Source organism: Amphibalanus amphitrite, unplaced genomic scaffold (genome assembly GCF_019059575.1).
Source record: "Amphibalanus amphitrite isolate SeventyFive unplaced genomic scaffold, NRLGWU_Aamphi_draft 000156F_arrow, whole genome shotgun sequence".
Taxonomy (NCBI): domain Eukaryota; kingdom Metazoa; phylum Arthropoda; class Thecostraca; order Balanomorpha; family Balanidae; genus Amphibalanus; species Amphibalanus amphitrite.
In genome coordinates this window covers 549,651-571,068 of record NW_024881651.1, presented here as the reverse complement: position 1 = coordinate 571,068, position 21,418 = coordinate 549,651, and the positions used below count along the sequence as shown (strand labels likewise).

The 21,418-nt window shown below is 53.7% G+C and overlaps 1 protein-coding gene across 1 annotated transcript in view; it reads right to left on the bottom strand.

Moving 5' to 3' along the window:
• Nucleotides 1-1,353: 1,353 nt before the first annotated feature.
• LOC122383149 (multiple epidermal growth factor-like domains protein 8) overlaps nucleotides 1,354-21,418 on the bottom strand; it is a 29,880-nt gene continuing 9,815 nt past the window's right edge. Inside the window, exons 7-27 of the mRNA XM_043369308.1 lie at nucleotides 20,455-20,627; nucleotides 18,247-18,462; nucleotides 17,666-17,878; nucleotides 16,910-17,287; nucleotides 16,014-16,498; nucleotides 14,692-14,883; nucleotides 14,100-14,276; nucleotides 11,348-11,527; nucleotides 10,747-10,946; nucleotides 9,677-10,329; nucleotides 9,094-9,277; nucleotides 8,100-8,821; nucleotides 7,609-7,792; nucleotides 6,892-7,195; nucleotides 6,181-6,438; nucleotides 5,568-5,754; nucleotides 4,950-5,087; nucleotides 3,523-3,686; nucleotides 3,061-3,196; nucleotides 2,646-2,751; nucleotides 1,354-2,303 (exon numbers count right to left, since the gene is read on the bottom strand). Of these exons, the coding sequence (XP_043225243.1) occupies nucleotides 1,354-2,303; nucleotides 2,646-2,751; nucleotides 3,061-3,196; nucleotides 3,523-3,686; nucleotides 4,950-5,087; nucleotides 5,568-5,754; nucleotides 6,181-6,438; nucleotides 6,892-7,195; nucleotides 7,609-7,792; nucleotides 8,100-8,821; nucleotides 9,094-9,277; nucleotides 9,677-10,329; nucleotides 10,747-10,946; nucleotides 11,348-11,527; nucleotides 14,100-14,276; nucleotides 14,692-14,883; nucleotides 16,014-16,498; nucleotides 16,910-17,287; nucleotides 17,666-17,878; nucleotides 18,247-18,462; nucleotides 20,455-20,627 (6,200 nt within the window). The remainder of the gene's footprint in view (nucleotides 2,304-2,645; nucleotides 2,752-3,060; nucleotides 3,197-3,522; nucleotides 3,687-4,949; nucleotides 5,088-5,567; nucleotides 5,755-6,180; nucleotides 6,439-6,891; nucleotides 7,196-7,608; nucleotides 7,793-8,099; nucleotides 8,822-9,093; nucleotides 9,278-9,676; nucleotides 10,330-10,746; nucleotides 10,947-11,347; nucleotides 11,528-14,099; nucleotides 14,277-14,691; nucleotides 14,884-16,013; nucleotides 16,499-16,909; nucleotides 17,288-17,665; nucleotides 17,879-18,246; nucleotides 18,463-20,454; nucleotides 20,628-21,418) is intronic.

Here is a 21,418-nt window from a genome sequence, read left to right as displayed (position 1 = left end):
CAGCATCCCTTGCTCTGAATAGAGCATTCACGTCGATGTTGACAGACTCGAGGCTTCCAACCAGCTCCGTCTCAACGGCACATACGACCGATTTATACAGCCTTGACACGACCTAAGGGTTCGAGAACACATCAAATATGTTTAAACCAAGGTAAACACACAGCCTGCTCCAAGAGGTTTATTCAAAAATATAAATCCGCATATGTCAGAATAACACAGCCCGTGGAAGCACTGGGCTTGTCAAAGAAATGATCCACATGGGGCGTCTCCGTCATTGGATTAGAAAATAGTATTCAAAGAACATATTATAAATAGACTTCTACCGTCCGAACCAAGTAAAAAAGCATGACGAGCGAAAATATGATACGTGCACTGGTCACTCTCACAGCAGAGCAGGAAATGTCGCACATACGAGTAAAATCGCCAACATCTTCCGAGCATTTCAATGGAAAAAGTCAAGACTATGGCACGTCAATAATGTCATGACTATTTGTAACCAGTCGAGTAACACATACATCGCCCTTCACAGGAATATCGATTATCGCGCAGTTAATAACCCTGCCTAATACACAAAACCATCGGCTCCCACTGACAGCTAAAAATGAACACACGCCTGCATTACATTGGTCCAGAGGTAGAAAACATCCCCGCTGCTGCACACACAACCAATGATCGTCGGCCCTAATAACACATGGCACCCCTAATAAAACCCTACATGATTTACATCCGCGCGACACTTGAGCCCCAAATATCACGCGCTGAGCGCTGCGGCGCCATGCGCCTGTCCATGGAAGCGCAAGACAACCAATCATTTTCCAATGACACCCTACCACATTTTGGAGGCACCCCATTAGCGGATGGCCGCACCAGTCGAACTCCAGCCAGCGAGCCATCACCTGAGATCCATTTGGCTGCCCGGCCCCGGGGGCGGTGGGACGGAATGCTTATACGTACGTATCTGACTCTCTATACATGCTCAGCGAGCCGGGCTAAACGGTGGTTACTTCAACACCGGCGGTAGGGCACAGTGGAGCGCTGCTATAGCTATGTGGCTGCATCGCGCTCCTGCCGCCCAGGCGCAGAACGCTCCTAGTTCGAACTTCTGAGGTACTGTAGACTATGGAAGAGCCGAAATTGCCGGTTGTGTCAGCAGTTTTGTGGCCTTTCAGAAGACTGTAGATTAAACCCTGTGGCGTGGAAGATGTGGTAGCGACAGCATCGTCGCTGAGTACCAAGCTCAATTGAGGAACTTGTCTGTCCACGGGGTCCATCCCGCGGTAGTAGTTTGCCCGATCACACTGTAGCACACCCCGCCACTAACACGTGACTCCATCGGCGCCCCCATGTTGAGTATCACGTGACGGGGCCGGCCCGGCGCAGCACTGCCGGCAGTCGGGAGTTTGGCGCGGCGGCTCGTCCCAGTAGAGTCAGCGTGGAGGCCAGTGCGAGCCGTGTGGGTGCCGCCGCTCCGCCGGGCAGCTGTACGAACACGGTGGTCACGCCGGCCACACCGTCCGAACACGGCTCCACGGCGGCCGGCCGGACGGGCAGGTCGGGCGAGCGGCGGCGGCGGCGCGCCGCGCCCTGCGCCGTCTCCTCCTCCGGCTGGAGGTGGAGCGTCACCCGAGCGACCGCACGGCGAGCCATACTGCGCATCTCCGCCTCCTGCTGCCGAGCCGAGCGGCGACGGCTGGTCAGCCGCCGCAGCCGCCACATCGCCACACACAGCGACAGAAAGAGGAAGAAACACGAGAAGAACACCGAGAAAAACACAGCCATGTTCATCTTGTGCTGGTCCTGTCGGAAGAAAACGGTGCCGCGGGCGGGGGTGACCCCCACACTCAGCGCCGCTAGGTAGAACGTGGTGGTCCGTAGGTCATACTGATGCTGCGGTAGCTGTACCGTCAGCCTCCCTCTCACACGACGAACCAGTAGCAGATCTCTCCTTCCAGTCAGCTCGATGAACGTGTTCACCTGAGCGGCTGCACGCGTTACCCTTCGATACAGCGGGGTCGCTGTACTGTTGGAGGCAGGCGCCGTGTCGCGCCGAGCGCGCAACCCGCCGATGTGATCCTCCGGCTCGGTGTGGTACCTCGGGTCGAACACTATTCTGTGCTCCCCGGTAGAAGAGTTGACCTCCACCTGAAGGGCGTCCTCATGGGCCGTCAGGTAGACGTCCACAGCACCCTCCGCAACGTCTACCACTAGACGAATGTCCACGTTCAGGTACTTGGGGTGGGCGGCGAAGAAGACGGTGCGGCCTGACAGCAGAGCGCCCGAGAGGCAACAGGCACCGCACAGTTCTGAAAGGAGGCAGGGAAAGGTGTAAGCAGGACGTCGCATAGTTCTGTGATCGAAGAGGGAAAGGGACGTTATAGACGCATCAGACAGACGTTTCAATTAACGAACCGGAGAGCGACCACTGCAACGGCAAAGCATATATTTTTGAGGTCGAAGTCAATGGACATATCCGATTACATAATGCATCGATGAGTCAGTACAATTATTGTCGCATAGGTACTAACGTCATGCACGCACGAGCTGGTATGCACGGCGTCCATTTACACCACCAAATTCCCTATACGATGCGGCACTTCCCGCACTTCTGTGCTACAATGTACCGTCACTCGTCAGTCGGCTCTCACCGGGTCGGGCCGAGTCCAGGCAGTAGTCGAGGTCGACCTGCATCTGGCGGTAACACTGGTGGCCGTCCGTCGGCCGGCCGCGGTAGTTGTCACGGCACTTGATGCACTGAAAAACCCGCAAAATAAAGACTGAGGTCAGCGCTGAATTATCCACACGGACGCTTCTGATAGGCTGTGACATCAGGTTGAAAGCTTGAAGAACCTACGGTTGACTCAAGCAATGGATAGTAACTACCAGGTACTGCTTCGGTCGCAAATCTACTTCTCACACTGGCTTAGAAACTTATGATTACCTAGTTGTAACCGCATACCCACAGTGATATGTTATGCATATTGCATGTAACCTCGGCAGCTTAGCCGCGTACTCTCGGTGCCAAACAAAGCCTTCCCGTGCTGTGTGGCCCACCCAGCTCACCTGAAGTTCTGAGCAGGGTTGGCCGCGCTTGTAGCCCTCCTGGCGGCAGCTGCGGTCCGACTCGGTGTTGTTGTGACAGTCACAGTCCTCTCCGGTGACAGGGTCACACAGTGTGCCGTGGCCGTGACAACGACACCTGATACGAAACGAGAGTGTCAGCATGGACACTTCAGTGAAAGAAGCCGAGGATGGGATTTTACGTGAAGACAGCATTACCATAACGTGAATACACATTCGATGCCTTTTGAAAAATTGTGGATGCTGAAATTTCAAGTCATAGAGAGCAAATGAACAAGTATTTCAAGCACTGATGGTTGCAATTTGTGCTTTTCTAGAACTTGCATTTTAAACGCTGAAACACACCAACAGAGTGGTGGTGAGCTGATCTGAATAAAGTCGCATTGCGCCATGATTAGTGTTTAGTTACACTGACGAATACCATTTGGAATAACCAATACTTACGGTCTGCAGTGCTTGTCGGGGCTCTCGCTGCCTCGGAAGAAGCCGGGCTGACACTGCTCGCACCGACTACCCAGCGTGTTATGTTTGCACTCCAGGCAGACGGCGTCATGTCGGGCACCCTCGGCCACCAGCTGTTTCAGTTCGGAGCGCGACATTTGACGCAGCTGAAACGGACGCACGGAACAGACATCAGTCAGCACGCGTGATCCGAAACAGCGACGGCAGGGTCCGCGGAATACGGGAAGAAGAATGAGATAAAGCGGGCGCAATGCATCACTGTTCATATTGCAAACGGCCGCGACACAGACAGGTAAAAATAAAAGCAGATACAAATTGTATACGCACAGCATAAATACTCATACAACTCTTCAGGCAATCCTATTACTCTTGCCTAAATAAAAACGCCGATCTACCGCACACACTGAATATGTCCGCTAGGTACACCAAATAAAACATGTCTCATTTTCGCATCGACAGTTTTTATTCTCCGCCCTACTCTTCTCCCTATAGACCAGTAAAACGCTGTTGGGCGAAGAACGAGCGAGCGAGATAGTGAGCCCTGCACGCGCGGAAGGGCGAGAGGGTACTTACAACGGGCTTGTGCAAAGCACCCTTCTAACCGGTCGCTAGCGGTGTGCCAAATTTGAACGCAATCGGCCCAGCCGTTCCTGAGATCTGGAAGCGGCATCCTGCACGTGCGCACGTGCAAACGGGGTCCAATGACTTTTGCACGGCACCCTACTAACCGTTCCCCAACCGTGTACCAAATTTGAGCGCAATCGGCCCAGCCGTTCTCGAGATCTGGAAACGCCCCCTGCACGTGCGCACTGCGCACGTGCAGTAGCACCCTAACCGCAACACATGGGAATGCATTGCCTGGTGGGTGCCTACCTGTATGCCAAGTTTCAGCGAAATCGCCCCAGTAATTACCGAGTTACTGAAATGGGAACAAATTTGGCACCTCTTATTGTTGTATTTTGCACGTGCAGTGGGGGTCACTCACATAGATGAAGAGTATCCGACCTTTGGTAGAAGGGATGCTGCTACCCTATAAAAATGACCGCAAGACAATCGCTCAAGCCGCTGCTGAGATATGGGCCTTTCAAAATCATTACTTTTGCAAAACTGCTTGAACACCCTTGACTTTTCACGAGGCACGTGCCACGGCGGTCACTGAGATGTATCAAAAGTAGTCAATTACGGGGTAGAAGGGATGGGGCTACCCAGCAAAAAAGACCGCAGGTCATTCGGTTCAGCGGTTGCTGAGATATAAGCTTCTCAAAAGCGTTACAGGCCGGGCCGGGCCAGGCCGCTCATACTGAGATTTTTCCGTTATATTGAAAAGACTTCGCTTCGCTCGCTCGTAATAATACGACCGTCGACCGCCCACTCTCCTATCGGCCTTCAACAAAAGCCACCACTCTTACCTCCGAGACATTATACCGAGCAGCCACCTCGGCAGCGATACACGTGTCCGAGTGGCCGTGGCAGAACTCCAGACACGAGACGCAGCCCTTGCTCGGCTCGCCCACGAAGAACGGCTGGCACTTCTCACACTGGTCCCCCTGAGGCGCAGAGATGGGTTGGCGGACGGTTAGCGGGACGGTGTCACAAGGGAGATGTTCAGAGTGCCAGAGATCGGTTCAGGGTGTCAGGTTTGTTTGTCAGGATCTTACGTGAAGCCAAGTGGGGCCAATAAAAATGAGCCAAATGATTGATCGGCTTATAAGCTAGGCCAGACTTCACTATAGGTGGTCGAGAAGTGTGTGGCTCGTCGGGTAAATTTTCCTGGTCATCACTCATCATTATAATTACAATGTGATGGCCATTTAGTGAGTCAACAAGAGAGTCCGCAATTTTCAGAATTCATCTTGTTCTTTTGTTCAAGATCGCCCTACCGATCGCTGCATCTCCCATCGCAATTACACCCCTCCCGCTACCTAGTCACTAATCTCTGCAAACCCCTTCCCCTTATACAAAGGCCACGTTGCTGACCCCCTCCCCTACAGAACCCCTTCCCTAAATCACCCGCACAGTCCACTCACCATCGTGTTATTGTGACACTTGAGGCACACATCCAGGCGGTCGGGGCCGGCGCACTCCGAGTGGCCGTTACACAGACAATGGCGACTGCAGTCGTCACCGACGTACGAGAAGTGACACCGACACTGGTTGGGCGCCACGCAGGTGCCCTGAACGCATACCTGGTCGCACACGGGCCGACAGGCGTCCCTGCGGAGAGGGGTGGTGATGTTAGGGGACGGGGCCTGTGGGGAGCACAGCTGACACAATTACGGGCGCGACGGGAAAGGAAGGACTCATAGGTTAGAAGTTAGAACTTATGATAATGAACACTCGTTGGTGCGTTAGAAGTTGAATGAGTGTCTAACGGGGGACAGCAGCAAAAAAGCATCATACGGGAAACATAAACACTGTTATGCCGATAAGGATACTAATGGTACTTTCCCATTCCCAATTTGTAGCACAGCTGGAACGAGCGTGTTCTACATTTTGGCTGCATACATCGCATCAGTATCGCACTACAGCTCGATCAGCTAGAGTTCAAGTCAGCCCCAGCTGTTACGTCAACCATCCAATCTTAGCATTCCCCTACTACCCTTACCACCAGCCCTCACTGTTTCTGCCCGCCGCACGTACCCGTCGAGCACATATCCGTCGCTGCAGACACAGCTGAACCCATCAGGCCGGTCCACACACGTCTCGGAGAGCGGGTCGCACGTGTGGTGTCCGTTGGCACACTCATTTTCTGGCGGACAGCCCGTGTAATTCCAGGAGATGACCGGCTCAGGAGGGACGGCCGTGTAGTTCAGAGCCAGGCACGAGTCGCGGGGCCGCTCCAGCCCGCCGTCCCAGCAGAGACCAGCACCGCCCAGAGGCTGCTCCAGGTTACACCAGCTGCGGGGGGGGGGGGGGAGAGGTTAGACCGGCGCCGTCCAGGTTACACCAGCTGCGCGGTGGGGGAGGGGGGAGGAGGTTAGACCGGCACCGTCTAGAGGATGCTCCAGGTTAGACCAGGCTGGGGGAGGGATCAAATGACCCAGGTTACTTCAGCCGCGGGGAGGGATGATCAGGTCAGGTCGGACATCCCCACGCCAGCCCCGCTAAGCTGCAGATAAATCAGTTTAGGCATCGTCTTGACTCTAACAGATGCATAAAATAGAAAAAAACGTTGGCCGATGAAATCAAAATAAGCTGAGCGAATAAGATTATCGATATGACTATGCAGCTTCAATAAAGGATTTTTGGCAGCAGAGAGTAAGTTAACCTGGCCGCCACGCTTCAAATCCATCACTGTAGTATCAGACTCAGTACCGGTCCACACACTCTCCTCCCTTTTTCACAACTCACCCGCACTCTGGCCGCTGCAGACAGTCGCGGCAGGTTGTGTGGCGCTGACAGGGCAGAGGGCACCGGTCCCCGTCCACCACCAGCGGGCCACACACCCCGGCTGGACACATGAGCGGCTGGTGGCCGGGCCACAGACACTGGCCGAGGCGCGGACTCCACCAGCACCGGCCGTCGCCCTCCTGGAGACAGGTGTCGCAGGAGCGCCGCAGTGCGCACGGTACCTCGCAGGTGGCGATGTTGTCCGCACCGTCAGCCTCGTGCTGGGGCACGCACCGGCCGGTGGGCCAACGCCAGTGACGACCGGCTGCTGAGGGCGGGGGACGGCGAGTTATACAGGCAGAAAGGGTGACTAGATAGGCGTGCTCTGGTGTTAGCTAATGGGCTAAGTTACAGCGACAGCATTGTGGGTACCTTAGGAGACCGGACTTCAGTCGTGCCACAAGTGTGAAACCCTTGGACAGTCGACGCCTGGCAAACGTGAATAAAACGTTGCTATAGTTGGCAACTAAGTTACTGTTAGCACGAACGCTTCTATTCGCAAAGACTTACACGGCCGCTACGTTGAAGTCGTGCCTTTGAAGCATTGCGTCTTGACAACAAACTAACCACAAGCAAAAGCAAAATACGACAACCCAGACACAAAGTGCCCACAAGTTCTTCTTCGATCCGGACCAGGCCTGTCCTCCCCTCTCCTTCCCACCGGGCCCCAGCACTCACCGCCGTGGTGCGGCAGCCACGTGCATCCTTTGAGTGTCTGGCAGGTGACGCAGCTGGCCGCCACGTGGCACGGCCAGCGCACACATAGCGTCTCCTCGCGGTGAGCCAGGCCCAGGGTCACACCCAGTGGCTGTAGCGACTGGCAGATGCCGCTAAAGCCGACCAGGCTTATCCACTGACAGGCCTGGAGACACGGACAGGGGAGAAAGAGGTCAGACTAGGGGATAAAGACGACAGAAGGGTGCGAGCATGAGAGGGGATGCAAAACGTAAGAGAATTACATGAATGCTTAAAGTAGGGGCTTGGGCTTCAGGATGGCAGTATCGAAATCGAAATCGTCCAGTGGGTTCCTTTAGCATGTCATTAAGAAGTCCTATCGTGATAAGGAAGAGAAACCACCGGCTGAATTTCGACGACCAAGCGATCAATGTCCCACATTTGATATTCCCTTATCTTTCGCCCTTGCGCCGACAGCCGGGCGCGGCACCCACCTGTGCATCTGGATAGAGCGGCCAGCGGGCCTCGCACTCCTCGCAGCTGGTGAACTGGGAGCAGTTGCGAGACTCCACCACCGAAACATTGCACCGGCCCCGGTGTCGTGAAGAGAACTCGACAGTGCCGATCTGATTCTCGCACACGGCCGGCAGCTCTTGGCTGTTGGTGTAGCAGTAGGTAGCGTTCGTTTTGAGACTGATGACCTGACAGTAGCTGCAGCCGTACTGACCCTTGCACATGTTCTTCTGCAGGTTTAGTTTGCAAAGGTCGTCAGGAAGCTCAATTCGCTGCAAACGTGCCTGTACCTGGCCGCGATATCCTCCGAAAAGGTACACCGACTCGTGAAGACGCGCCGCCGCCTGACCCACCACTCCCGGGGCCAGCGTTCCAAACACGGTGTGATCGCGTCCTCCAATACGCAGCCACATATTACACGCGAACAGATAGGCGAACATGTCCCCATCGGACCCCGCCCCGCCGAGCAGTAGCAGGTAGTGCTCCGTCGCTACGGCAGCGGGAAACAGGCGCGGCCCGGGCAGGTGGCGCGGCACGGGGTTGATGCCGCTGTCTGCAGGGAGCACGCTCCACCGCCGCCGGCCGTACTGAAAGCTGAGCAGTGTGGCGCTGGCTGCGGCCGATCCCACGCCGGCCTGTACCCCGCCGTACACGTACACCGTGTCGGTGGCTGGGTGGTACGCCGCAGCGTGGCCGTACATGCCTGGGGAGAGGGGGGGGGGGGGCACGGTGGTTAGTCGGGTGGTGACGATGGGGTCGGAGTAAATAATTTATTAAAAAAAATTAGCTTACCTAGACATGTGCAATAGCTCAGTAAAAGGCAAAAGGTTTTTCATTAGTTCTCACTTGAAAATTAAGCATTTGCAACATTTTTAAGGCGTCGTTATAAAAAATGTTAATGTTCCCGCACTCTATGAAGCCATTACGGCATGAATTATGTCATCCTCTGCCGCTCAGTCCGCTCACTGGACTCACCCATCGGTTTGGTGCCGGTACAGTTGAGCCGGAGCCAGGCGCCGCGTGTTACGTCATACTCCCAGACGTCGTCCAGCCAGCCGCCCTGCGGCGACACGCCGCCCAGAAGCAGCAGGCTCCGCAGGTTGTCCTTCTTGCGGTAGGTGAGCGTGTGACCGGCCAGCGGCGGCAGTAGCGCCGGAACCTGTCGGAGTGGGAGTCGGCATATCAAACAGACGAGCATACGATCGATTGAAATGACGTGTGAATAATGGACGGGCAGACGGACGAGCGGAAGGAAGCCGGGTGGACAGACGGATGGAAAGAAGAGCGGACGGATGGAAAGACAGCTGGCGGACGAACATAATGGACGGGCTGCGTAACATGGACACTGAATCGGCCACGGACATAATTATGAAGGCGCTGGTACTCGGGACACGACACGATTTAATACAACATGGTAAGATAAGCGGCAAAAACAGTAAAGAAGAACATCGGGAACCTCCTGAAGTTACCTCAGTTCATACAAACAATAAATCCAGCCGTCGCTTTTGTAAAATTGACCGCTCAGTACGTACGCAATCAGAACAGACAGCCGACTTACCCGGACTTCATTCCACATCTTCGTCTTGATGTTGAAGCGCCAGCAGTCCCGCAGGAACTCGTTGCCGTCCGTGCCGCCGTAGATGTAGATCTCCCGCTGTGACGTGACGTATGCGGCCGCATGGAAGAACCGTCCGCTGGGCAGATAGGGCCTCGACGGCTGGTACTGTACAGTGACCTGCTGCCACGTGTTACCCCGAGTCTCAAACTGCTGGATATCATTGAGCGCGCCGCGCGACAGCGAGTAGCCTCCGAACAGCCACAGGGAGCTGTAGTGGTCGGCGGTGAGTGTGTGCCCAAACCTCGGCAGCAGCCGGCGGAGGTAGGCCAGTGCCGGCTCCACGTGATGCTCGCTGAACAGCTCTTTAATCACCACGTGACCGGGCAGCGCCGGCTCCGCGCACGTGGCGCCCACGTAGCCCGGCTCGCAGACCACGCGGCCGTAGCGCGAGTCGCACCGGCCGTGCACCAGACCGCCGGGCGGCGAGCACGGGTGGGGCGTGCATTCGGGCCCGCTGTGGTCCGCCCGGCACACGCACAGACCGGCTACACACTGCCGGCCGGCCGGGCACCGGTCCGGACACCGCAGCACGCGGTAGCTGGCGTTGAACCCCTCCGAGGGCGAGTGCTGCTCGAAGTAGACCGTCATAAAACCTGTGAACGGGAGAGTGGTGAGGGGCGTCAGACGAGCCTGGAAACGTCTGGTGGGAATAAACTAGAAGTTAAAGCTTAAGCACAGCAACCACTATGACCCGCAGAGCGCAGAGTCGCCAGCAGCCACCAGTGCTAAGGTGATTTACGCAAACCCCGAATGGAGTGATCTTCGACCACTATCAGCCTTTTACAATTAAAACTCAAAACAAAAAGCCATAATACAAACTTCACCTCTGCAAGGACTAGACTCGACCCTCCATTCCTCCACAGTTTTCTCCATCTAACTATAGTCACCGTGCATCTAACAACATCTAACCTGCCGCTGACTAAATTGACTTTATTAACTAAATTGAAATTTACTACATTTAACCATATTCTAACCTGACAACTATTATCCACTTAACCACAACAGCTAACCTGACGATGCGTGCAGCACGGTCTCTGCGCCGTGCTCGGGTGCCGTGTCGTTACAGAGCACGGCCAGCGCGTGCTGCTGCCGATCCCAGTGGCTGCCCGTCGACAGGTTCTCCGGCAGGCCGTCGTACACGGCCACCTGACTGCGGTCGCAAGGCACGTGGGGAAGCGCGCCCACACGCAGCTCCAGCGTTTGCTGCGGGCTGGAACGTCGGAACGGGGGGTTACGAAAACTTGGTTTGGTTGGGTTGCAGGAGTTTAAACAAAATGTACATTAGATGACGCAAAACAATTATGATTAACGCGGAAAGATGTAAATGGCACTCAAGTTGCCCGATTTAAAATGGCGTACATGATGCAAAAAAGTCCCGAATCGGAACCAACGTTCGTTTCCTTCTAGCAAAGTTCATTTCCTATAATCCCGATCATCAGGACATAAACCCATCATCGTCCGTTCAACTATAATTTTCGACAGGCACAACATTGATAATACGCACACCGTCGCATCCCCAAGCATTACATAACAGTCAACCACAGTTATATAGTACCTAATTAGTATCCAATCACTGAGAAAGATAAGACTCTGCCAGTCCCCATTGCCTACCTGTCGTAGATGGGCGTATGGTAGAGGTCGTCAAACACCGTGATGATCCACACACAGTGAGTATCGTGCGGGGGCCCGCGGCCGGCCGGTGGTCGGTCCCGTTCACAGCCAATGTAGCCCTCGGTAGCCGAGAGGGTCACCCCGCGGGACGAGCAGCCCAAGTAGCATACTCCGCCGTCACTGTGGGGAGGGGGAAGGAGTGTAACTATGAAGCGAGCCGCGCAAGAATATGTCCGGTAGCGTGTCATCTCCTGGTTGTGGTAGTGCCTCGGGTAGTATGTTTACAGGGTGTCCGGAAATTATTTGCCCCTCCATATTCAGCTCGCCGCCATAATTGGTAAACAAAGAGCCCCCGGGCCATTATTTATTTACCGATTTATCCCCTACCCTGTCCTACCCATTCCTTCATCCGCTTTAGCATTCCATAGATCAAGATGTCCAGAGTATCCGCGCTGATGTTCAGCCACACCTTTCACAAGTTCCTCTAAAGTCTGTTTTCTGTGGGAGCTGGTTTAATCTTGTTGAGCTCCTCCTTCATGATTCCCCATAGGTTTTCGAATGTGATTAGGACAGAGGATTAGCTTTTACTTCTTACTTCATTCCAGCCTTCCCCATAACTTCAGCGCAATGACGTTTTGTCAAAGAGTTTCTTTCGTCATAGCAGACAACACGTTCAGGTGCAAGTTACGCCTGCCAAACACTGGCCCCTGGCGCCTCGCAAGTGTCAAGGTCAGGTGACCGGGTTAGGTCAAGTGACTAACGGACAGCTGTGGATGGCTTGAGGCACCGGTCTTAGCAAATTGTCACCAATTCTTAAAGCGCACGGTGGGATTATAGCTGAATCAAATGAACAAGGAGCAAATAATATCCGGACACCCTGTAGCTATAAGGTGTCTCTGTGACCACCTGCCTGAGAAGACAATCGTTTGACAGAGACAGAACGGGTGACACAACCGCACATACAGGGTATAATAAAACAGAGTACCATAAATTTAGCAATATGGAGCCACATATCTTTCTACTTGAGAATCCTTCCGTCGCAAATACAGCCATACACAATACCTAAACCCCACTCATCCAGCACATCATCATGAGCCACCACAATATCCAATTTTCCCTCCTGTTATTAACCCGCGCCCTGCTGGGGGGGGGGGGTGTTTGAACACCCCCCCTTGTGGTTTTTCGCGAATATCTCAAAAACGGCGGCGCTCCGCGCCGCCGTTTTTGGTACACCTTATCGTACATTGATTCTACACATGTTGTGAAAATTTCAGACCAAGGTCATTCAAGGTCAGGTCACCAGGTCACTTGAAGTGACCTCACCTCATAAAAAGTTTCAATGTCTGTCATAGCTACACCGAGTGACCGATCGCTTTGAAACTTTCAGCGATTGCTAAGAGCAATAGCATGTACAAAATGTTTATCTCAGAATTTTGATATCGATGACCTAAGGTCAGGTCAATTTTGCGACCTCCCCATTATAAGTCAAAGGGAGAAAATTGAAATGCGCCTCTTTTGGACAAAAGACATTATAAACACTCCCAAACACCGAATTACAAGTGGTTTAGACACACTGAACATGAAAATGGTGTCCGTGACCCTTGTTTATGCCCTGAGGTCATCTTAGGTCACGAATGGTATCTAACAGTTTTTCGCAAATAACTTTTGATAGAGGCATGCTAGAGCGATGAAAACGCCTTAGATGTGTTCAGCTCGACGATACGGATCGACTGATATGCAACCCGACCCTTTCCGGTCAGGTCATGACCTTGACCTGAAGTCAAATTTTCAAGTTGACCTTTCAAGGTCAACTTATAGTTCATTCGATGCGTCTTGACGAGAGGAACACAATGCCGGTAAAAGTAAGCTCGTACAAGGCTTGGGTCAAAAGTTATTGCAGAAAAACTGTTTCCGAAAAAAAAAATCGGATATTTTTGCAATTTTTGCCCCCTGCAGGCAAAACCGTTGACGTTAGGTCAAATCTGAGAGAATTACTCAGAAAGGGCTTTAATAGGGCTATCGAATGCGCTTTTCCGCAGCGCTGTAGCTCTATTGGTTCTCGAGTTATGCGTTGGCTTCTTGGAAATTTTCGACATTCGACCTGGAAATCGGCGAAATTTTGCCTTCAATGACCTCTGGTGACCTGACCTTTGACCTGACCAAAAAATTGACTGAAGTGATTTCGTCATTATTTTTTACGCTCTTTCGAACGCCGCCTTCCGCGATTCGCTACGTGGCCCAGGAGCCGAGTTACAAGGGGGGGGGTGTTCAAACACCCCCCCCCCCCCAGCAGGGCGTGGAAATCCAGGACCCCCAGCCATGCGCGGGTTAATCTACCCCCATCCCTCCCTGACTGGCTCGACATACTGCAGGTCTCCGAAGTAATTTTGTTTTGTTGGGTTAGGCCCTTTCGGTCGACAAGACCATTGCAGAGCCGGAAGGATGATAGGAATTGGGGGGTGACATTGGTCTGGGCAGGCACCCTAGTGAGTCGCCGGGGCTGAGCCCGTCCAGAGGACAGGCCACCCAGCCCCTAGGCACTCACTGCACCCGGCTACGGGGTGCGCTCCCTCAGGAGCAGCGGTGCCGCTCCAAGGGAGCAGCCCGCATGAGATAAAGTTGCCTGTCCAGCCCGGAGGGGGGTTGCGGCGTGGAGGAGAAGGATTTCAGTATCCTGAGGATAGAAGCACGGAAAGGTGTCTCCGAAGTAAACCCTGACTGGCTATAAATGCTATTCCTTCCCACACCGTACCGTGGGTCTCCGAAGTATCCGTCGGCACACCGCTCGCAGCTGTCTCCCTCTGTGTGGTCGCGGCAGAAGCAGCGGCCCGTGGCGAGGTCACACACGTTCCGGCGCGGGTCACCGTGACCGTTACAGTGGCACGGCTGGCAGCCGGACGGAGCCGTGGCGTTACCGAAACTGCCCACACTGTGGAGCGGAGAGGGAGGGGGAATGGTGAGAGTGGAATCAACAGTAAAAGTACACAGAAGCGTCAAGACTTGGTCAGGAATACCCATGAAGCGTAGAATGAGTGATTTGGGAACGAACAAGCGGTGGCGGTGCGGGAAAACCTACTGTTGACGGACTGGCTTCGGAGCCATGCATGCTAGCTCGTTGTATTCCTTCAGTCTCATTGCCCTTTCCATTTCCAACGACGCCTCTCTCGACCCCTCCACCCTGACCATCCCCACCCCTAATATACACCTTCACTGGTTCCGTGTCAACATTTCTACGCCCAGTGTCCGATGTCCGTCCATCCGTCCGTCCGTCTGTTCGTTCGTCAGTCTGTTCGTTAGCTCGTCCGTTCGTCCATACCCACCCCCCCCCCCGACCGTCCCCATACCTGCAGAGCTGGCAGTGTGATCCGGTGGTGCGGTGCTGACAGGCGTCACACGAGCCCGGTCCTTCACTGCACGTCGAGTGGTTGTGGCAGCCGCAGTCCGTCTTACAGTCGGCGCCAGTCCAGCCGAGCAGGCAGTGACACTTGTAGTCGGGCGGGCCCGAACAGTCGCCCGGCCGGCAGTCCTCCACACAGCTGGTGAACGAGAGTGGCAGGGTAAGGGAATGCCTCTCGAGTCCCGATCGACAGCGACAAAATGAAATTACAATGCAACGATTCTACTAACGAATGATTCTTAGGTATAAGTAAAAAAAGGAAGTCGTCAAAAACAGAAGCGAAAAAAAAAACTTATTCGCCTGGCATCACGAGACAGTCACGCGTCACGGCGCCGGCCCCTAACTCAGCGTTATTACGAGCGAGCGAGCGCAGCGAGCGAAGCGAGTCTTTTCAATATAACGGAAAAATCTCAGTATGCGGCCCGGCCCGGCCCGGCCCGGCCTGTAACGCTTTTGAGAGGCTTATATCTCAGCAACCGCTGGACCGATTGGCCTGCGGTCTTTTTTGCTGGGTAGCCCCATCCCTTCTACTCCGTAATTGACTATTAGTGACCGTCGTGGCACGTGCCACGTGAAAAGCCAAGGGTGTTCAAGCTGTTTTGCAAAAGTAGTGATTTTGATAGGCTCATATCTCAGCAGCCGCTTGGGCGATTGACTTGCGGTAATTTTTGTAGGGTAGCAGCATCCTTTCTACCAAAAATAGGATACTCTCCATGTATGTGGGTCATCCCCAGTGCACGTGCAAAATACAACAATAAGAGGTGCCAAATTTGTTCCCATTCCAGTAACTCGGTAATTACTGGGGCGATTTCGCTGAAACTTGGCATACAGGTAGGCACCCACCAGGCATTGCATTCCCATGTGTTGCGGTTAGGGTGCTACTGCACGTGCGCACGTGCAGGGGGCGTTTCCATATCTCGAGAACGGCTGGGCCGATTGCGCTCAAATTTGGTACACGGTTGGGGACCAGTTAGTAGGGTGCCGTGCCAAAGTCATTTTGGACCCCGTTTGCACGTGCGCACGTGCAGAATGCCGCTTCCAGATCTCAGGAACGGCTGGGCCGATTGCGTTCAAATTTGGTACACCGCTAGCGACCGGTTAGAAGGGTGCTTTGCGCAAGCCCGTTGGAAGTACCCTCTCGCCCTTCCGCACGTGCAGGGCTCACTATCTCGCTCGCTCGTTCTTCGCCCAAAAGGCGTTTTACTGGTGGTAGATGTTAAACTACATTGCTCTAATCGCGCGCATGTCTGAATCTATTCATCCACTCACGTTCTATTGCAGGTCTCGCGCCCATCACCGGCGAATCCCACGTTGCACGTGCACGTGAAACTCCCGTGCGTGTTGGTGCACGTGGCGTTCTCGTGGCAGTCATGCGTCTCCAGTCTGCACTCATCCACATCAGGGCAGTCAATAAACGCCCACCGCTGGCGGTCCGCCGGGCAGGCGCGTCCGGCCGCCGGCGCCTCCAGCGAACCCGAGACGCACACACCACGGGTCGGATCCGCATCATCATAACACCAGCCGCAGCCCAGCGAGCGCAGGCAGGAAGCACAACTGCTGAACGCTGCACACGTGTGGCACTGCATCTGTCGAAGGCGACGCTCGGCGCGCAGCTGGGCGGCAGCGTCGGCGGGCGCCGGGAGAAGCGCCAAACGCCGGAACTCGGCAGAGTGACGCTGGTGGTCACGGTCCACCCATTGGCGACACTGAGAGAACTGGAACCGTGACGTGTAGGTCGACAGCAGGAAACACTCCTGTCGAAATAAGAAGCAGGACGTGGTTAAACGTTACCCGTTTGTTTATAAAACAGTGAGGGGATATCAGGTGATTCGCCCATATCCGCGCTCTAGCCAACGAAAAGATGGGTCTAACAATGCACGATTAAAATTCAGACGAATAATTGACGCAATGACGCGTTTTAGACCATTCTCTCAGACTTCTTCTCCCTTAAATTAAGGGTAAAGACGAGTGACGAGACGAGTGACGTCTTCATTAAGGGCCTTAATGTGCAACAATATGTCGGCCTAACTCAAAGCCATCATCTGGCATCCTACCGTTCCATCGCATCTCACTCCACTACGGCCCACTCTCCCAATCCTTCCACTTCTTTCGCTCCACCATCGTCCATCAGCTACTCTTCCCGTCCCACTAGTCCCCCCACTCACATTGGTCTCAGTACACCAGGAGCAGCCGCCGATCAGGCACGACGCGCAGTCCGCTCTGCTATGACACGGCGGCGGGCAGTCGTCCGGCCTGCTGACGGCCCCCGGCGCGGCGCGGTGACAGCGCCCCTCCTCGGGCGCCCACTGGCAGCCGGCGGCCGTGCAGCCACCGCACTCTACCTGCTGACTGCAGGCGGGGCACAGGCTCGGGGTGAGAGTCAGCAGGCGACCGCAGGCGGCGCGCCGGTCCAGGCGCGGCAGGCAGACGCCGTCCGAGGCGCACCAGCCGCAGAGAGAGTCGGCCAGACACGCCAGACAGGTGGTCAGACGGGCGCACGAACCGTTCGCGTACGGCTCCAGAAACTCGAACGTCAGCGGCTCCTGTCGGCGACCGCAGGGGCAGGGGAGAGAGGATTAGTCTTGCTGGTACGGAATACCAGCGAAGAAGGGATGAGACAGGCACCACTCAGGTTATCAGGTTGACAAGTTGAGATTGGCCACTGAGTGGTAATACACCAGCGATAGTGTGCCACTGCCCGTGCGGGTCAGAACAATTAAGATGCTCGATGCGACAAAGACATTTTAAAAGGCCAACAACATATATATGCTCGCGGCAAGGAAGAGAAGCTACAGAAGAAATATAACAAACACAATGATTTAATGCAAGATACTGAATATCCGCATATTTCTACGCATAATATAACCACCAGGCTTCTCATTCCAAACCACGCTGTCCCGCCCGAATCACACATCACTGACCATTTTCTGCGAGGCAGCTCCGTTCCACTCCAGCCGCACATCCGTGTCCAGAGGCGCCGTCGGACGCGGCTCGGTGCCCGCCGGTCGGTTCACACTCAGTCTCAGCAGGTACGAGTGACGCTCACCGCCGGCCAGGAGAGGGGAGTGGTCGCCGCGGATGGCCTCCACGCGGACCGGCTGCGGCGCGTGCGTGGTGGTACTGCTCACCACTTCCTGTAGAAAGAAAGGAGGAATGAGGGGTGAAATGTGGGATAGAGGAAGGACATCACCATGACAGATGTGAGCTCGCAGCTTAGAGGATAGGTATTCGCTTCTCGGTATACTTTTCCGAAGATACCTACCTAGCGTGTAAATTATGATGTACCAAAAGAGCCGAGCTTAAAAAATCCGCCACCAAAAAAAAAAAATAATAATAATAATATGCCATTGACAAACAAGACAGCAGCGAAATAGAAAAATAAGGAAATGAAACATGATTTTTGCAACACGATGACACAACGGTAATTTCCATGTTCAAACTTCGCCCTAAGCCCATCTTTCCTCCTCAGTCACCACCGCCACCCCCCGCCCCGTCGACTCACCAGCCGCTCCCAGTCCCTATCGCGAGACAGCTGCAGTTGCGATGACGCCCGTCCGCTGGTAGTGACAAAGAGTCGCAGGTACGGGTCCACCTTGGGCCGACTGCCCAGCGGGTGCACAAAGCCCTGCACGCGGGCCTCGGCCAGCGCAGAGACCTCGGGACCGAACGCCTCAGCTGCGGCGGGGAATGTGAGCCATGTCGAGTTGATGATGCGGACCTGGGGATGAGGGGCGAGTGAGGGGTGGTGTGAGCAGATGCTAACTGAAGCGACGCCGCTGCGTTACAGACAGCAGGCGGACACGTTACTTCAGCAATACGCAGACAATGAAACTTAGGAAGAGCTCTGCTTCAGGATGTATTGATAAGATATACTAGTGCGACAATTGACTCCCAAACACTCGATGATTTATCTTATGCAACAGTAGTCCAGACAGGCCAACAGCTGACTGCCTAGCGGTCATTATGCTTTATTAAGTGGAAGCTGGCGATCGTCACACCGATCTTTAAGAAGGGTGACAAAAGTGATCCTGCAAATTACCGACCAGTTTCATTGACATCAATACTATGTAAGCTTTTGGAGAGGATAATTGGCGAAGACATCATTACTCACCTGAAGACAAATAACTTTATCGCTCATCAACAGCATGGCTTCATCACGGGAAAATCCACGGTCACAAACTTACTGGAAGCACTTGATGTTTGGACAGAAGCGCTTAGTCACAAGTTACCTGTGGATGTTGTATTTTTAGACTATGCCAAAGCCTTCGACACTGTGCCCCATGAACGGCTTCTGGCCCAGGTCAAGGCTCTGGGAGTCGATGACGTAACATGCCGATGGATAAGGAGCTTCCTCACTGGCAGACAGCAGAGGGTGAAAGTAAATGGATCGCTTTCAGATTGGGGGAATGTAACGAGCGGGGTGCCACAGGGCTCAGTCCTCGAACCTCTCTTGTTCTCTATGTTTGTTTGTGACATTCCCGACCTGTTAAATTGTTTCATTTCCATGTTTGCCGACGATACGAGAGTCTATCAAGTCGTCAACGAGTCTGATGATTCAAATGGCTTACAAGAGGACATAAACTCTATACAGGATTGGGCAAGAACAATGCAGATGCTATTCCATCCACTGAAGTGCAAGGTCATGCATCTAGGATCAACTAATCCTGAAAAAAAAATATACTATGACTACTATAGATGGAGACAATCACACTCTGGAAGCAGTCAGTGAAGAAAAAGACCTAGGAGTTACTATTGACAAGAAACTATCATTCTCAAAACATGTCATGAGCCAGGTTAACAAGGCCAATAGAATTCTCGGAGTCATCAAACATACCTTTGCAAACATTGACAGTGGTGTCTTTCAAGCCTTGTACAAGAGCATCGTGAGACCCAATCTTGAGTATGCCGCTGTTATATGGAGCCCAAAATTTAAGAAGGATAAAGACGCACTCGAGCAGGTGCAACGGCGGGCAACGAGACTGGTGAAGGGGCTGTCTCACCTGTCATACTCAGATCGTCTTAGAAGCCTCAATTTGCCTACCCTTGAATTCCGAAGGCAAAGTTCAGATATTATCGAGACATTCAAAATCTTAAAAGGCTTCGACACGGTGAACTACCAAAGAGAGTGCTCGTGTTGTCGCAACAGCATGTTCAAGAACTCTCTTAGCCGTACCACCCGAAGTCATGGTCAAAAGCTGCAGGTTCAGCATCAGTTGGGACCTAGGAAAGCCTTCTTCGCGGCACGAGTGACTCGGGCATGGAACAAGCTGTCTAGGAATACTATTGAAGCACCAAATGTCGATGTTTTTAAGTTCAGACTTGGGAAAGAATGGAAGGACCACCCCGACAAGTTTCACTACAACTTCTCCTACTAATGCTCAAGAGTGGCTACTCATCGTATTAACAACAGTAGCTACTGCCACTAACAACAGTGGTCGTCATTTTATGGCGACAACAAGCATGGCAGCCAACTCGTCTTCATCAGAAGAGGAGGAGGCGCCTCTTGAGTAAAGGGTCTTATTACTCGAAAGGGTATCTAATGACCTTTACTTAAGGTAAATACTTAAGGTAAATTAAAACACGGCTCACGTCAGCTACACAGGTAAGTCTTCCCTCGGTACTGTACCCAACTCCCTCCCGACCACTGCCCATGGGCCGGAAGGGAGTGTACCCACGTCTGCGATCCCGACCCGAACCCTGCCGAACCCACCTCATCGGGCCACTGCGGGTCGGCCGGACTCATGTACACACTGAGTGTCAGGCCGGGTCGGAAGTCTCGCGTGCGACACTCCTCCAGCCGTGTGATGTCGGTACCGTTGGAGCCCCACCAGCCGACCACGCCTGACGGGGTCTCCGAGCCCGAGCCGCACTGGCCCGGAACACCTGGCCAGAGGAGATGTGGGGTCACAAGTGGACACGGCGCCGAAGACAGAGTGACAGAGCGACAGGGAAGACAAAGTGGACCACAAGCACGAGCATGGAAGAATTCAACATTAGGCTGACGTTGTACTTACCCCTCGCACCGACGGGGGGGCGGATATCCACCCCCCCCCTGAGGTTTTTCGCGAATAGCGGGAAAACCGCGGCGCGTAGCGCCGCGAAATTTGGTATGACTATAACCATATCAATTTTACACATGGTGTGCAAGTTTGAACCTCCTACCTTTTAAGGTCAGGTCACCAGGTCACTTTGAATGACCCAACCTCAAGTCACTTTTTGCAACTTTGTCACCGTGGCAGAGCTACAGTAGATGTCGGAGGCCTTTGAAAGTCGCAGGATATTATGAGGTCATTAGTAACTACAATTTGTATATCTCGGAATTTTGATATCGGTGACCTAAGGTCAGGTCAATTTCGCGACCTCCCCATTATAAGTAAATGGGGGAAAAATCAACTCCCTGTTTTTACCACTAAAACGGGTCGGAATGGCCCCATATACCATACATGACTTCATATACGATCAACCTTCACTACCTTGAGGTCTGTTTTGCTGTTGGGCAGCTGTGAGGTCATGTGACGTCATCAAAGGTCACCAAAGGTTTTTGGCCAATAACTCCGTACAGGAACAAGATACAGACGCGTGGATGGTCTCATTGTGTTCAGCTCGTCAAGACGCATCGAATGATATACATGATGACCTCGAGGTCACGTGACCTGAGGTCAACCTTTGACCTT